This window comes from Pelobates fuscus, chromosome 2 (genome assembly GCF_036172605.1).
Source record: "Pelobates fuscus isolate aPelFus1 chromosome 2, aPelFus1.pri, whole genome shotgun sequence".
NCBI classification, from domain to species: domain Eukaryota; kingdom Metazoa; phylum Chordata; class Amphibia; order Anura; family Pelobatidae; genus Pelobates; species Pelobates fuscus.
The window spans coordinates 359951825-359970480 of record NC_086318.1 but is presented as its reverse complement, the minus strand read 5'-3'; the positions used below and the strand labels follow the sequence as shown (position 1 = coordinate 359970480).

At 37.7% G+C, this 18656-nt stretch overlaps 1 protein-coding gene across 1 annotated transcript in view; it reads left to right on the top strand.

The window, feature by feature from the left end:
- BUB1 (BUB1 mitotic checkpoint serine/threonine kinase) overlaps nt 1-17029 on the top strand; it is a 31419-nt gene extending 14390 nt beyond the window's left edge. The window contains exons 17-25 of the mRNA XM_063443666.1: nt 182-269; nt 4200-4462; nt 8670-8816; nt 9633-9736; nt 10316-10477; nt 11432-11589; nt 13419-13596; nt 15488-15594; nt 16708-17029. Coding sequence (XP_063299736.1) covers nt 182-269; nt 4200-4462; nt 8670-8816; nt 9633-9736; nt 10316-10477; nt 11432-11589; nt 13419-13596; nt 15488-15594; nt 16708-16903 — 1403 coding nt within the window. The 3' untranslated portion in view covers nt 16904-17029. The remainder of the gene's footprint in view (nt 1-181; nt 270-4199; nt 4463-8669; nt 8817-9632; nt 9737-10315; nt 10478-11431; nt 11590-13418; nt 13597-15487; nt 15595-16707) is intronic.
- The last annotated feature ends 1627 nt before the right edge of the window (nt 17030-18656 follow it).

Genomic DNA, 18656 nt, shown 5'->3' with positions numbered 1-18656 from the left:
TTTTGCTAGTAAAATGTATAGATCAGGAGATCTTGCTTTAATTAGTATTGCACTACGAGTTTAAGATTACCTACCTGCTGGTAAATGTTTATACTACGGAGTCCACGTTAATTGGTTTGTGATTATTACATGCGTAATAATTGTTTTTGTATATTGATGTAAACCTTTTTTGTAACTTTAGAAAATGCTGTGACAGACAATGGTGGGCATATGAATTTTGACATCACAGAGGACAAATTCATCCAAGCAACCAAAACAAGGAAATTAAGGTATGACATTGTGGAGAAGTTTCCCTCTGGTTGTTTATTTTGGTAAGAATTCTTTACCTTACACAAGAAGTCAAATTGTTGCCAGTCTTCTTTTTTCAGCATAACTGCACTAATGCCTTAACATTTGTTACTTTTCTATAAAATGTATTATTTGCATATACCCAATGTCATTGTAAACCGCACCATTCTTTTTACTAATTCTAATATAAACTAGGGCTTAAATCTTTCTAAATAAAATTTCAATTGCAGACCCTTTATAAAAGTCATAATCCCAGGTTTTAGGTTTTTACTAAAAGAATTATCTACCCATAGAGAGGGTGACTTGCCTTGTCGGCATGATTCACAATAATAATAGGCTTGCTGTAAATACTGGTGATGTGCTTAAGATTTTAGATCTTTAGGCTTATTTTGTTTTTGATTTAATGTTAGACAACCTCACTTGTTGGACGGTAGGAACGAGTCTTTACTGTACAACTGACAATACAGTTGTTTAAACATATACACTTACATATATTGTGCGCAATGTTTAAGCCATTGCCATATATACCTAATAATCGTTGACTCTGTATGTCAAATATTTTGGCTGTCCAAAATTAAAGAATTATCTATATGCAAAGTTTAGATCCAACATGCACCTATCCTTTTGGAGTTTTTTCTGGGTCTTTACAAATTTGCAAACCACATGAAAAATAACATCACAACCGTTGCTTTACTCCTGCGTCGAGGCAATGATTTTGTTTTTTAAATTCTTTATTTTTGCTGTGCATGAATTAACATTCACATATCAAAAATGCCACAACAGCATTCACATGCAATTTACAAACTCTTATTCATCAACTTTTGTACAGCATCCAGAGGAAATGCACATTTTTTAGGTTATTAATACAAGCTAAGTTAACAGAGTATAGCAATCGATTAATTGTAAATGAGACAACTTTGTGACACGCTTGGCATAATTAATTCAGGCTAATTTGTCTAAATTTGAGGTACCAGCATAGCAGTGTAACTGAAAGATACTAGACAAGGTTGGTATTTGGATGTTACAGGCTAGGCAGATCCGGAGGGCACAGGGATGAAAGGGGCAAAGGAAGAAGACAGGCTGTCGCCTGCGATATTACCCTGCAGTAGGCTGCCGATACAAAGCTGCTATGTGATAGCAGACGTGGCTTTGAAAACGTGGGGGCATCATTGAAGAGGGAACCGGGTCAATCTTACCCCTTCCCACCCTGAAGCATCCTGCCTTCATCTGATGCCCATGCTGACCATCAGGGTCTTATGGTGAGGCAAAGTCCCGGCAGCGAAAAGGCCAGTACAACAACAGTGAGATTGCGATGCTACCTTGCTTATTTTGTAATGCATGACTTATATAAGGTGAAGCTGAAACATTACCTTATGTCGTGCTTAAGTATATGATTGAAGCTAAATGGCTAAGGCATAAGTTTTAAATACAGACAGGATGTGTTACTGCATCTCTATAAAACGATTTGTAACAGGTAAAACGCAGTTCAGCGCCACTTAAAGTGTAAAATCAAAGGGGGGATGGTCTCAAGGCACAGATTAGGTCAAAGGGAGGTATGCATACATTGCTATATCATAGACAGGTCTGGTTATCGGAAAGCCTATCTGTCGCAGCGGTTAGTAGTATTATATTTGGCTAGTCCTATAGCCCTTAAAGTTAACATGCTTTGGGAACACATTTATGTCATGCTTATTTCGTAGGGTTGTATCGCGTTAATATCTGTTGCGGTACCCTCCAACATATACTAAACATTATGCACTTATACCCGTTGAGTCCAGTCGCTTGTATTAAGTAGGGTCATCGCTCATTTTGTAGCGTTATATTAGGAATTCACTTGGAGTCCGAAACTGGGTGCGAAGTACGTAAGATTATGGAGAAACCGATATATGTATGGACGCTTTTAAGTGACAGTGGCTTAACTAGTGTAAAAATAAAACAGTCTAGGAAAACCTCAGGTCATCATATTCAGCTTATGGAGTCCCAAGTTGGTGCCCCGTCTGGTTACAGGGTTTCAGTCCAGCATGGGCAGATTACCAGTAGTCCGGGCTTCATCCGATACCCGTTGTTGGTTTGCTTAGGCGTGTGGCGCTCAGGTGCTGGAGAGACTGTGTGCTGATCCCGGACCTCTGCTTGTGGACCATAGTAGGTGTGCCATGTGAAGTTGTTACTAGGGGAGTCCCGTTGTGGCCCCTCTGGTAGGCACTCCTCCGCTCCCTGCCACTGCCGAATTGGCAAATATTATGTTGATGCGTAACCGGGGTGTCAGTTCTGCCCCAGGGTCTTGGAGGGGTTGGTACCTCTTGATAGTGATCTTGGTGTCTTCTTGGGTCTGCGGTCTTCCCGTTTGGTTGGACCTTGCATGCTCTCTGTTTAGACTGTGTTGTGTATGTTGCAGCCCTCCTTGGAGGTAGGTTATGCTTGCCGGTTAGGGCCCTCTGCGCTCTCCGCCTGGGTGGAGTGCCTCTGCTCCTTGTATTGTTGTAGAATTATTAGGCCCCTTTAAATCTATACTCTTATATTTCTTTCTCAGGCCTCAGAGTCTTACAAGAATGCTTTGTTCATAGAAATTGTGTGTCAGCGGAAATGTTAGGTTCCTGTTGAATGAAACATTGTAGCAGCTAGTCTTAATAAAATGTGAAGTTACTAAAAGCCTTGAAAACTAACCATGGGACTAACGTGCTAACTACTCAAAATGGCTGCTAAAGCCCCCCTCCCATCGAGTGAACTCCTCGTGCTAACAAGATGGTGCTGGAATCTGGAGGAGAACTTCATGACGACCGTAATGACATAAGATGGCACACCCAGTAGGGAGGGCATTTGAATGAACCACTTAACACTTAACCAATTACTGATTTATAATTCTATGTTATCTTGAATTCTCCAGTGATGTAATAATGCCTTTATAAGGGTCTGCGCACCCATTTTCTGTGCTCTTGCCATTAAATTTCCTGAAGTTCTTTCATTAACCTGAACCCTGTGTCTCAGTGTGAAATTACTTCTGCGTGCACGCAACTTTGTTATCTTTAATTTGGACAGGAACAGATAGCCATTCAAACTTATTGGTTTGCATAAAAGAATCTTTTACAGTATGAGCTTGGGACAACTTCCCGCCTTCCAGGGGTTTCCCGCGCCTCATCTTGCTGATTCTACATTTGCCCGTGGGTAACTCTTGTTTGGGTGCCGTTTGCTTTGCTCTGCGTGATAACTGTGCCCAAAATTTGTTAAAGAGCTCCTCGATTTTGTCGGTCGCTTTGGTGTTAGGGCCTGTTGCCTCTGATTGCAATATTTGCTTGCCGCGTGTTATGGAGTTAGGCACGTCCGCCATCTTGGGTGCCGCCGCTCTTAATCTGCCCGAGAATGCTACCGCTGCTTTGTTCAGGGCTGTGGTCATCCAGCTCGGCAAGGACCGGGCAGGGACCAGGCTTTGTGAGAGTGCCCCCTCTTCAGCCAGAGAACCGGGAGAGCGTCCGTCTCTCCTCGGCTCCCACCCGTGTAGGCTGCAAGCTGCGATGTGGTTGGCTCCGCCACGGAGGGTCTCCTATCTGGTATCCCCCGATGCAGCATCGCCTCCTGGTCAGCATTATCGCTGTCCACAGCCGGTACGCTTGGGTGGTCGGGCGTTAAGACCCAAATCTTGGCCCTAGGCTCAGGAGCTCTCAGCAGGCACGTCTGCTTTGCTCGGCTGGTAAGCTCTGCCCCCGAGGCAATGATTTTTATTCAAAATGCACTTTTGAAAAAAAAACAAAAATTCTGCCAAAAATTTGCATGGATTTTGACTTCTTTCCTCAAGCTGTAGTAGGAGAGATTAGTATAGCAGCATTTAGTAAATTCCAATTTAAATTTTATTATCTTATTCCTATGTTTGTGTTTTCTTATTTAAAAATAAAAAAACGGTAAATTTCCCTTTGTAGTCCTATTCAGGAGCAGAGTCCAGAGCATTCGAAGATCCTGATGAATGCAGAGTCTCTGTCATCGGGTACCATATTTCCAAATGTACCCCAAATATCTGAAGTGACAGCCGAGGTGGATGAAACTGGAAAGCAATTGGCTGCTTGTAAACTATCAGACACCTTACACTGCACTCTACCCACAAGCATTGAAGATCCCTGGGGAGTAACCACACAGCCATTAAACATATGCGAGGAGGAAGATGAGGAGCCGTCACAAATCCCAGGTACTTTTGGATCTCTTTAATACTACTTGGATTGAAATCCTTCTGGCTGTAAATAATTAAGTGGTGATTTAAATAGGGCAATTCTTTAAATTTTATTTATCTGCATAGAGGATACATGAATGTTAAATAGGATTTGAGTTTTATAAAGAACAGATCACTTTTTTTAATACATTTCTTTTTTCTTTGATTTTTGTCTGATTTGCTTACTATCCTCTATAATGAACTCCTGTTTTTATCTCACGTTTATTTGCAACGTTTGCTCTGCTCTTTAAGCTTAATTATGTCAGGTGCTAAATCTTTAAAGAGTACCTGTCATGACAAATGCTACGTAATTTTAAATGATAGAACAATTAAAGTAGGCTGCAGGGGCAGACTCTGTGAAAGCAGCACCTGCAAGAAAAGGAAACTGTCAGAATAGTTTATTGCAGCAGCTTTGGACATGAGAATGAAGAGGGAGAACGTATTGGTTCTATTTCCATAAAGCCAACGTAAAGAGTTTTTTTTGCCTGTTGTGACATTCAACTCTGTGCTTTCTAAATGGGGGTTTGCATGAGAGGTGTGTCCAATGGTTAGAATACTGCAAACCTGTATCTGTAATGATAGATTCTCTTTAAAGGAACAACCCAGGCAATCGTCCTAACCACTACTGCTTGCCGAAGTTCCGACAAAGGCATCTGGCAGACCCCACGTAACAAGGCAAACCGTTGAAATAACGGTTTGACTGTTTACATTGCGGTGGAGGACACTACCTCTATGCTACCACTATAAGCTTGATAAATACTACAGTGAACTGTAGTGGTTATGGTGCCTAAAGTGTTTCTTTAATGTACATTTAAAAGAAAATGGAGCATTTTTTGGGGTGTGGGGTGGGGAGGTTTTAACACGTTTATAGGTGGATTTTAGTGGATTGGCAATTCCCCTTTAAGCCAATCTACTAAGGATCGGTTGCTTATAGAGCTTTACCAGCAGAAAGTGTTTAAGACCACTTTAGATGCTGAAACGAACGCAAAAAAATTGAAAGCTGATCCAGTATCGTGATCAAGGGCTCCAACTGTTCTGGTGAATCTTCATTTGGCTTGTGAAATCAAATTAATCTGATTCCGTTGACAATTCCACCACCTTCATTGATTTTTAATGTTGCGTTAATACAAAACATCTGTATGTGTGAAATATTGCACCAGTGCACAGAAAGGAAAAAATAGTTTGACCAAGCCCATGGAGCCAATGAATCCAAAAGAATCAATAAAAACTGAATATGTATTGTTCGATATCCAGAAAAAAAGTGAAATACAAAAAAAAGTCCTTAATTCCAAGGCAGATAACAGTATTAGTGGGACAACTCATGGACACTAAATTAATGCAAAAGCTTACTGCATTCCGCACCATTCAGGGTCCTTACGCATGCTGTCTGTGAGTTCTCTTTGTATTACTATTCTGTCTTCATTGATTTTATTACACTTTCTTTGTTGTGCCTCACCTATTTAAAAAAAAAAAAAAATTGTGCATTGGTGTTTTCCTTGTTTGGAGCTACGAGTTGCTGATTTAACGCAAGTTTATATGGATTACTTTGATATTTATTATTATTTTGCCGTCCTATTAACCCCTTAAGACCGCAGGACGTTCTATGCCGTCCTTATTTAGATGGCTCTAAAATCCGCAGGGCGGCATAGAACGTCCTGCGATCTTATGTACTTACCCGGTCGCCGGCGATCCCACGCCGGCGATCGCGGTATGGGGTACTTACCTGGGAGCCCAGGGAGTCCCCCTCCATCCTCTTCGGCCCCCCAGGGCCATGTGATCGCGAGGTCCTTGCGAGGACCCCGCGATCACATGGACGGCATAGCCGTCCAAGGCAGTGCCAGCAGGGGGAGTGCCTGTAATGACAGGTACTCCCCCTGCTGTCTGAAATTCTAATAAAATCAGTTAAAACAGTGTAAAAATAAGATTATATATACTTAGATCATATATATATTTACTATATATATGATCTAAGTGTGTATATATATATATATATATATATATATATACACATATACACATATATATACATACACTGTCTACATGTATTTTAATATTAATATATACATAATTATATATATATATATATATTAATATCAAAATACACGGACAATGATATTGATTAAATATATATATAATTTTTATTATATATATATATTTATATTATAATAAAAAAGAAATATATAAATACGTTAAAAAATAAAATAAAAAAATAATACAAAATAAATAGATAAAAAATATATAAACATGCGTAATTTCGTTCTAACTGTATTTTAAAATTAATATATATATATATTGATATCAAAATACATGTAGAACAAAATAATATATATATCTATATACATAAATAAACATAAGTATATATCACTAAATATATACCTATATATAAATAAAAATAATAAAAAAATTATATACATATATATGCACACACATATCTATATATATATATATATATATATATATATACACACACCTATATATATAATAATTCTACGCATATATTTATGTAATAATTTTACATAATTAGGTCATTTTATTAATTACAATTAGCGGGACCTGCCTGACAACCCATGCTGAAACTATAGGGAATTTAATTTGCTAGCACTATATTTAACCCTGTAACTTTCCAAGACACCATAAAACCTGTACATGGGGGGTACTGTTTTACTCGGAAGACTTCGCTGAACACAAATATTAGTGTTTCAAAACAGTAAAATATATTACAACGACGATATCGTCAGTGACAGTGACATTTTTTGCATTTTTCACACACAAATGGCACTTACACTGACGATATAATTGTTGTGATACGTTTTACTGTTTTGAAACACTAATATTTGTGTTCAGCGAAGTCTCCTGAGTATAACAGTACCCCTCATGTACAGGTTTTATGGTGTTTTCAAAAGTTACAGAGTCAAATATAAGGTTTGCGTTTCAGTTTTTTCACATTAAAATTCGCCAGGTTGCCTTTGAGACCGTATGGTAGCCCAGGAATGAAAATTATCCCCACGATGGCATACCATTTGCAATAGTAGACAACCCAGGGTATTGCAAATAGGGTATGTTTTTTTTTTTTTTTTTTTTTTTTTTTTAGTAGCCACTTAGTCACAAACACTGGCCAAAGTTAGTGTTAATATTTGAAAATGCAAAAAACTAATTTGAACGCAAATTTTGGCCAGTGTTTGTGACTAAGTGGCTACTAAAAAAAAAAAAAAAACATACCCTATTTGCATGTTTTTGGTTTTTTTTTAGTAGCCACTTAGCCACAAACACTGGCCAAAATTTGCGTTCAAATTAGTTTTTTTGCATTTTCAAATATTAACACTAACTTTGGCCAGTGTTTGTGACCAAGTGGCTACTAAAAAAGACTGGACATACTCCATTTGCAATACCTTGGGTTGTCTACTTTTGCAAATGGTATGCCATCATGGGGGTAATTCTTATTTCTGGGCTACCATATGGTCTCAAAGGCAACGTAACCAATCTGGCGAATTTCAATGTGAAAAAACTGAAATATGTAACATGCTATATTTGACCCTGTAACTTCCCAAAACACCATAAAACCTGTACATAGGGGGTACTGTTTTACACGTGAGACATCGCTGAATACAAATATGTGTATTGTATTGCAGTAAAAGCAAACAGTATTATGACATTCACAGTTAGAATGTCACGTAGAACTAAAAAAATATTATTTTCTCCCATTTTTGTAATATTTTTTTCATCTTAAATTATGTTCCATACCTAAATATTTGATGTTAAACGAAAGCCCTGTTTCCCCTGAATAAAATGATATATAATAATTGTGGGTGCATTTAATATGAAAGAGGTGAATTATGGTTGGACAGACATGTAGCGCAAATGCCAGGTTTTGTTTACGTTTTTTTTGGATCACAACTTGTACATTTGGCTGCGGTCTTAAGGGGTTAATTGAAAAATTGCACCCCTACTATATATTGTCCCACTGTCCATGGGTCACCACCATGGACAGTGGGGTATTTTTTGCTTTTTTTCCTCGACGGAATGAGAGGACAGCAACTGTAGCCTCAATTATCCATTTTATTCTTTTTCTCTTCCTCCGGTCTTACCAGACTCCCACGAATATCTTGGCTATTTGAGCTTACCTGCTTTGATTTATACAGTTAAAGAAGAGTTCAAAGTGACCATGTTTGTTTTGTTTTTATTCCAGATCAATTAATAATTGAAAATGTGTGGGAAAACAAACTGATTGATCGCCTTTTATCAGAACTGCCTAAACCTCTTAGTTCTTTCCCTAACTATTTCCAATGGCAGAGGAATCTCCCATTGATCAAGAACAAAACAAGTGTGACACTGGGTAAGGCCGAGCTATTTATTTACGGTGTATATGATTTTTTTTTTTTGTCTCACTCAAGTTTGTAAGGTGACATCATTTTTATGATGAAATTTTGGTGCTTGGTGTCCATTGTAATATGCCTGTATACATCACATATGTGCACACCCCAGCTATAGGCCTTAACTCCCATAAAAAGCTGCAAGCTTTATATGAAGTCTCACAGCAGCTGTGCATTCGTACGTTTGATATATGGCACCCAGACTCTGTTATTCTGTTGTACACATATAAATACCTGATCATTTGCCTGTTTGGCACAGGATGCCTTGTAAACAGTAGGTTTAGCCATGTATCGGCAGTGCTGTGTGGGTGTCTGTAAAATGTGGAAAAAGACACTGGGTTGACTATGTTCTCACTTTATTACACACAACCTGTACACCAGAAGTCAATATGTGGTCTTTGAATTAATCTGGATCTCTAGGTTTGCTGAACACTAGCGTACAAAGATTTATGTTGGTTTTAATTGCTTAATTGCAGCAATCCTTCTTCGCTGACTATGTTAAATAAACCCTGTCCTTGAATCAACAAATTAGATTCCTGGCTTTTCGTGTTTTGGTGTATTTTCATCATAGTTGCCTCAAAGGTTTTATTTGGATCATTTTCCATATTAAGTTGCTTTGTATAATTTGTGCAAGTACAAATTACTGATTTGACTTGATAACCTAGGTTAGGTTATCACAGTTGTAAGCTTTCTTGTTGTTATTTGTAAAGCTATGTGTTGACCATGCTCCAACATTAGATTTGTAGATATAAAAAGACTTTGGATTTTTTCCCCCTAAGGTTCGGATGTATATTGCGTGGATCGCCTGATTGGAACGGGAGCCTTTGCTCAGGTTTATCAAGCATATAAGGAGCAAGACTGCAAAGTGAAAGTAATATTAAAGGTACGTGGTAACGTACAGCATGTTGAGAAGTAGTTCCTGTCTGGATTTTAATTTCTTTTTTTTTTTTTATAAATCTACAATTTTTTTTGTCTATGGATTCTGTCCATGAGTAGTTTACTTGCTTTGCATCTTTTCCTAAGTTGTGTTTCAAAGATGTTGTATACAGCAAACAGACTCAAAGGAATCCATGTTTATAATGGAATGAGGCAAAAATGTGATTCTTTGTTAAACTAATTTGCAAGTCTTATGGCTTGACTGGTGTGCAGACTTTTGTTTAACAGTGTATTAAAGTGTGTGTGTGTGTGTGTGTGTGTATATATATATGTGTGTGTGTGTGTGTGTGTGTGTGTATATATATATATATATATATATATGTATACTATTTTTTTTTTCTGCAACATTATTCTATATTAAAATATGCAAATTTAAAAATCTCTAGATATACTAGTATTAACAGCAAAAGCTGTTTATGGACCTTCAAAATACGTCTAATTCAATATAGTAGAACAAAAACACCGTATAAGTTGGATTGTTGGGGTTTGTGTAATTCTGATATAAATGTAATATTTCTCTTTCTAGGTTCAGAAGCCGGCAAAGCCCTGGGAGTTTTACATAGGAGCTCAGATAACTGAGCGGATTAATCCAGCCCTGAGACATCTGTTTATCAGTTTCCACCATGGCCATCTCTTCCAGAATGGAAGTGTCTTGGTTGGAGATCTATACACCTGTGGATCATTATTGGTAAATAACTACTGACGCCCTGTCCATCTTTCCATATATTTATAACCTACTGTATTGTTTAATGTGGTACATATACTTAGATTTAGTCCAAGGCTACTTCTGCACCAGTCTCTTCATATTTTAGTATTTTTTGCTAGAGAAACACATGGTCCATGTCTCCTTTGACTTACTAGAAGTTCTAGTGGCTCTACCTGTATTACCTAATATTAGTTTGACAAGGAATGTCCAATTTTGGCCTGGAATAATAAAATACACCACATATGTTAGAACCAAGTTTAAGACCTGCCCCCAAGCTTTACTTTACTCCCATATAAACCGTTATCTAGGATAGCAAGAGTAAGTCCAATGTTTTAACTGCGGAATAATGCATTCATGAACACTACGTAAACTCATTACTTTTTACAAAATTACAATCTATAACTTACTGATATTAATCGTACACTCAACTTAATAGCGAATAGACGGTTTCAGAAAATCTATTGCCTGTAAATATACTAGTATGTGAAATTTTTTTTATTTTTTATTTTTTACTCTTCCATGAGGAGTGGCCACTGTAGATGTACCTAGGCCAGGGGTGGGGAACCTTCGGCTCTCCAGATGTTTTGGACTACACCTCCCATGATGCTTTGCCAGCATGATGTGTGTAAGAGCATTATGGGGGATGTAGTCCACAACATCTGGAGAGCCGAAGGTTGCCTATCCCTGGCCTAGGCTGTAATGTTAACACAGCATTTTCTCTGACTGCAAAAAGCCTGAAGGGAATGATTCTACTCACCAGAACAAATACAATAAGCTGTAGTTGTTCTGGTGACTATATTGTCCCTTTAAATACACTTCATACAAAATACTTGTGGTTAGTACAAGGCAGAATATTGATTTAAATGAGTAGTTTTTGAAGAAACACTTTTTATATGTATGTATTTTTTTTTCTTCTTTTTCCTCTGCTGTCTTTAGAATGCCATTAACCTCTACAAAAAACTGAGTGAGAAAGTAATGCCAGTCCCATTGGTTATGTATTTAGCCATCAACATCTTGTACATGGTGGAACAGCTCCATGAAATTGGGATAATTCACGGAGACATCAAACCAGATAACTTTGTACTTGGAGAAAGGTAAGTGGAAAGGCGGTGGCAGCATTTAAGGCTACACCAAGATAATGATGATCATGTTTTTTTTTTTTTGCTTTACTTCTTAATTCATCTATATGTTCTCTGCAACTGATTAAGGCTGGGCTATCAGATGATAGACCATTATCAGACGCAATCTTTGCAGTGTAGCAGGGAAAGCTGCACAGTGTAGCTATAGTTTGTCTATTTATAAAAAAAAAACACAAAAGTCACTAATTTCATTTCAATGAAACGTTCTGGCTGCACTTGCCTTGTAATGGTAACCCTTCAAGTAAATCAATTGCCATTTTGTGGAAACGGCAAAGTTTATATAGGAGGGCTAAACACGTTTCTTGTGGCTGTCTTCCTGGCGGCCACTAGAGGCGATTCCGCTTCAGCAACTGAGTAAATCTTGGTCATGTGACATTCAATGCTTTCCTACAAGAAGCATGTGATTGGATTTGCTCCTGTACATCCCGTCCCCAATGTTCCTCTATGAAGAACATTGGATTTGGTGAATACCTGGGATGTGATGCCACCATATTGTGGTGCAACGGCACTGGAGAAAAGTTGCCTAAAACCCTTATGTGACGGTAGTAGTTTATATCACCGTCCAGTAATTCCTTTTCCCCATAAAAGAATATTCCCAATAATCCACAGGAATGAATATCTCTGGTAACACGAAATAATCCACACATGAGCCAAGGCTTAATGCTGGAACAAGACTTTACTGCAAGTAACAACAACAGGTATTCAAGCTACAGTTTCTTTTATGCCCTGCTCCCATGCAGGGGAGGGACACACAGGTTATCTACAGTAGCCAATAAAACAGAGGTTACAGCCCACACAAAATCCTCCCCTCTGCCTGTGATTCCATTATCTTATACAATAGAAGATGCAATTATCACAGGCAGGAAAAATAGTTTTTACAGCATATTCATAACTTCTAAAATATAAATCACATTCACATAAAAATTATATATTCACAATCAATCCATTCAGGGGAACAACATATAAAAAATGGCATGAATCAGACCAGGGGTTCAGAAGTTAGTAAAGTATCTTTTGGGGCCTGGCTGGCAGCATGGCTATCTGTCCCAAACCAGTTTTACAGAGCCCTCTATCCTGGAGACAATGGGGAAAATAATCCAATTATATCCATGAGCACATGTTACCAGTAAAACACAAAAGGATACAAAAATACATAACTCCTATCATACTGAATTGAACTTATTACACGAATTTCAACTGCAGGGAGAAGGCATAACTGAAGGCACACAGGTAAATACATACAAATCCTTCACACCTTATTTTACTTATTTTTATTATATATGGGAGGGGCGCTAATCTAAATGGGTACAGTGGCACTATAGTATTATAGGCTAATATTCCTAATATAGGGTTTCTTTAACCCCTTAAGGACACATGATGTGTGACATGTCATGATTCCCTTTTATTCCAGAAGTTTGGTCCTTAAGGGGTTAAAGGCACAGAGTCATCTGAATCTAATGCATATTTTAAGAATATGTGGTTTTCTAGTTTTGCAGTGTATTTGTTAAAGAAAAATTGCGTTTTGGCTTTCTTTCTTGTCTTATAAAAGTTGCACAGTGTAATGGTATATAAAAATTTTCCGAAAATGTATATGTACTTTTGATTAAAAAGTAATGTTGCTAACAGCTTATGTAAAGCTAACATACATTACATATTGGTATTATGTGGACCTTCTTTATCAAATCTTGATCTGCTCCACAGTTTAGAAAGTTGCAATATTGTTAATTTAATTATTTCATTGTATTATTGAAATTATTTCATTGTTTCGTGTTTAAATTTAATAGGTTTCTCAATATGGAGGCATATAACCTGGACTTTGTATCTCATGGTTTGGCGCTAATTGATCTCGGACAGAGTGTTGATATTTCGCTCTTCCCCAAGGGCACGGCCTTTATGGGAAAGTGTGAGACCTCAGGATTCCAGTGCATTGAAATGTTGACAAACAAACCCTGGAATTATCAGGTATGATCTAACATAGTCCAGATTCATGGAACAATGCTGCTTAAAGCAGACCTGTGACTATAGAGGTTTTTATTAAAGTAGAATGTTTGTTTGTGATAGTGGTTATGTTGCTTTAGCACCAATCAATGGTAAAATATCTGTTTTTAGGACTGTTTGACAACTTACCTGGATGCTGCCAGGTGTCCTTGGCTGCACCAAGTCTTTTCCAACAGGAAAGGCTGGATGTTAATGTTTAGAGCAAAGCAGGATTGCAATCATTGGCTGAGAATGCCTGCTTGGCTCCCTCAGTCAGTGTCACAGTCCACATCAGTCATCTAGATTCTCCTGCTTGTGAACATGTGGTGGATGCAGTGTATGTCTGGCAGGACCCAGGTAGATGGTGAAATTGTGCTAAATGGTTTGACACCTTACCGTGGGATGGCGCAAGGGCAATCCTGGCTCCATAAGCTAGTGTTAGGAGTGTTATTTTAATTGGAATTCCAAGTGCAAACAGAAGTTAAAGACAAACAAATTATATGCTTTTTCTTATGTATGGCTTTGAAAAGGCAAATCCGGAATATTGATTAATTTCCTGCTGCCGTGCTTTGACTCTTCCTGTTTATAATGAGTGGCTGCAGATAGAAAAAGGGTGATGCCTACTGCATGGGCAAGTAGATCGATAAATGATTTCAAGGAAGAAGGGATGTTCCATAGACCGCTTTTCTGTGAGCCATGTGCATATGCCAGAGGACACAAAATGTTGCAGCTTCTGGAGTGCCAAACGATTATATGGAAGTGCCGCCCAGCAAAGGGTTCTGGGAGTAGTCAGCTATTTGTTTTCTACAGTATAAAGTATTAGTTGAAAGATAAATTACAACTCTCAAACCTATTTTGTGCCCATAAAGTACTGCTGTGCCAGGGATTTATGGGTTAAAATTAATTCTGCCATAGAAAGTTGGGGAAATAGCACGACTCACTTGCTAGTCATATCAGAGTTCATTGGAGAAACTGAAAAGCCTAGGTAACTTCATAGTTAGTATTTTTATTGTCTGATCCTTTATAAACCTCATTTTGAAATCAATCTCATGAGTTGGAAAATGTGCTCTATGTCTGTGCAATCCATGATACATTGTGTTGTTGCTCTAGTAAGATCCACTGCTGTATCAAGACTAAAAAATGTATTTTTGCCTCTGTTCCCATATCTACCTATACTGGCATCTCTAGCCTGTAACAATGTCCATATATCTGTCTCTAGGACTCAAACTGCAGTACTTTACACGTTGTTACTGTCAGATGAACTGTTCATGCTTTCAGTACCATAGAATGAGTACCTTATTTGGATAATACGATACATCTCCGGACATAGTAAAGGAAACTCTCTATCTGTACCTGTGTGCAGTGATACATTTGCAGATATGTTCAGACATCTATTATTAAGGGATTAAAAGATAAGTTAGGGGCTATGGTATGAAGGAAACTATAGATAAGGGGGAAAAAAAATGATCTGACCAAATACAAAATGTTATTTGTTTTCATGTATTCTAGCTGTTTTAAACTGGTTTCCTCCTCCTGGTTGTGTTATCCCTTTTTATTTTTGAAAGCTCTACACGACAATATCACCTATCGGAATGTATCTTCAACTAGTGTGTAATGTTGCTGTATAATTAGACGTATAATGTATATCTTCAGGAACATTTCAAGCACCATAACCTCTATCGCTTGCTGTAGTGGTAAAGGTACCAAGAAAAGCCCTGATGCCTTTCCATTGTAAGTAGTTAAACCATTCTTACACTACAACAGGCTGTAGTGGTTATTGTACGAGGAGTGTTAATCTTAAAGGTAGACCGCAAGATATGCCTTTCTTTCTATTTGTCCGTTGTAGTTTTTTAAATGTTCTGTCTTTGGTTTTCAGACGGACTACTTTGGTGTGGCAGGTACCATTTATTGTATGTTATTTGGCAACTACATGAAAGTGAAGAATGAGAACGGAGTTTGGAAAACAGACGGCAATTTCAAAAGGTCAGAATATTAACCTGCAGAATGCCATCGATGCTCTTCTATCCAGAAAAGAGTTAAACACATGTGATTTTATTTTTCCACTCCACAAACCATTTTGTCCTGTTCTCAAGGGTTTATTAATAACAGACATCTCCATTGCTCTAATAGCAGTGAGAGGTTTTACACAGTAGTTATGGAGTGCTATGTACATACACTATCCAAGCAAAATCTTTATTGAAATTTAAAGAATACTGCAAACCTGTTCTCTGGTTGAATTGATACTTGATTAATATAACACTCTAACTTGTCTCTAGCCCCGATTAATACCTTAATGTCAATGACATTTATGGAGGATGCAGTCACGGGGCGGTGTCTTAAAGAGATTCTATAGTGCCAGGAAAACAACCCGTTTTTCTGGCACTTTAGGCTACTGCAATGCCCCCTTCCCTCACGCCCTCCCCCTCCTGTGGTGCTAAAGGGGTTAAAACTCTTCAGTCACTTACCTGAATCCTTCGGCGCTGGGTCACGCTCCTCCACCTGAATCCCTCGGCGCTAGGTCAGAGCATGAGGACGTCCAGCGTCAGATAACTGACCAAAGGCCCGTTTTCGATTCCGGAAGTCTCTCTAGTGGCTGTCTAGTAGACAGCTACTAGAGGAGGAGTTAACCCTCAGAGGTAATTATTACAGTTTCTCAGAAACTGCAATAAATACCACTGTAGGGTTAAGGCACATGGTACGATGCACCCAGACCACCTCAATAAACCGAAGTGGTCTGGGTGCCTACAGTGTCCCTTTAACCCTAGTAGTTAAACTGTTTTTGAGCAGTTTAATATCAAGCAGGATCCCCCACGTGTCCATCGTGTCTCTGCCTCCCCTGTCTTTTTCTCCCAGCTCTCCATTCCACGAAGGTTTGATTTGGTGTCGTCTACAATTGGAAATCGTCAGATGGCGCTGTCAGCCTACTCCAGACTGCCCATTGCGAGAAATTGTTTAAAAACAATATTAAAAAAAAAAAAACACTAATCCCATTGTATTAAATAATTTTACTCATATTTTAGTGAGCAGAACATAAACATTATAGTTTGCAGTTTATTAAGTATCTTTTGTCTAACATTTGTTCTCTGTTTGTTTTAGATGTCAACAGGGTCCTCTATGGATTGAGTTTTTTGAAACGCTACTGAACATCCCCAGCTGTCACAGCCCTTCACCCCTCAAAGCACTGAGAGAAAAATTTGTGAATATCTACCTGAGAGACTATTCCAAAAAGATAAAGGCCCTGCGCCAAAGATTGATCATCCTTCTCCTAGAAGACAACCGCGCCAGAAAATGAAACTGTAATCATCTTTCCACTTTTAAAATCTCTGTTTTAATGCAATGGATGAGCTCATTGGCTTGCTTGAAAACATAAAAATTTGTATTGGAAGAAGGAATACCGCAAGCGATGTTCGATTTATTTGTTTTTTTTATTTAAAAAAAAAAAATATTTGTTTTTAAAAGAAAATGCATGTAAGCTATTTTTATAGCAGGAATTTGAATAAATGTATAGTAACGCTTGTATGAAAAACTAGGACCTTTTTTTTTTTTTTTTTTTATGAGAACATTTTTATCTTAAAATACATACAATGATGATGATAATAATAAAGGCAAAAGGTTTAAAAGTCCCGAAGAAAGTTTAATCCTAAAGATACCTGTTCAAGGAACTGTTACTAAAGGATTATGTTCTGCTTCTGTTATTACATTGTGTCTTGTTTCAAGTCCTGCTGAGTGTTAACAGTATTGGAACTGTTAGACCGACATCTGTGTCTTCTCCTTGTCCACTTGCATCTACAAAAAACATCTACTGCCCTCATAATGTATTCTAGGCATATATTCAGATTATGTTATTAATGTTGGTAAAATGTTTTAATTTAAATCTGATCCATTGTTCTATTTCATAGAAGTCGTATAACATTTTTTTTTTTTTTTTATAAATGTTAGACGTTTAGGGTGGCAGTATTTGCTTTTGTTACTAAATACTACTATTGGGGAACAGAGATTCATTGTGGAACTCTATCTTCTTTTCCACCCGCTGATGGCCTTATGAACCTTGAGTGCTATGTTAGCACTGATTTATCAGAAAGAAATGTTTCCCAAAACCCCAAACTAGTTCCTCAATACAAGATGACATGTGTGATCCAAATTTAGGAGATTGAAACCGGTACCTGAGCCCAAATAGACAAAGTATGCTCGATTCTGTGTGAGTTTTTAGAAGTCATTAATCTAGCACAGACTCTATGTGACTGTCCAATCACAGCCTTCCCAATGCAGCTCAATGAGAAGTCTTTGTAAGGTAAGTGCTCTGGGTGATTGTCTGCATCTTGATTTAGCTTCACTGAACATTCATTTGGCCTTCCCAGCGGCACGGTGTAGCAGATACGTGGAAGTAACAGGACTGTTAAACTTACAGCCAGGGGATGGAACAAGGTTAAATTAAATAAGTGCCGATTTCTATTGAAATCTCAATTATTGTAAAATGAAAAAAAGAGAACACACTCTTCACACATAAAGCACTGCAGGAAGCTAAAGTACTCTTAGAGTCGCGTGTCCCAGTAATTTCTTTGGTTTTAAGTCGGTCATTATACAACAAACGGTATTAGTGAAATGTACAGGGCTAATCGGCATGTATTACAGAACCACTTGATTAAATAAATAATCTAGGAAATTATTATTAACACAGTGGTTTAGTAGTTATTAAATCTATATTTTAATATTACATTATCACAGAAGGTTCCACTAAATGTGTCTGTAACTTTTCTTTCAAAATCCTTAAAATGGGAAATAGTTGGTGGTTTTGATGTATGTCCAGTCTTTAATTATGGTACCGATAGTTTGTTACAAAAATCTCTCGGGATCTTATGCTTTGTTAGTGGGTGTGTAACTTGCATTATAAATTGTTTTTCTCTTCAGAACTAATGACTAAATGCTGCCATTTAGATATTTTCCCTTTAAAGTGAACCTCTTGCAAACAAAAAAAACAAAAAACACAACTTACCTGAAATATGTGATGTATTAAATGTAAAATATAGAGATTAACTTACCTTTCC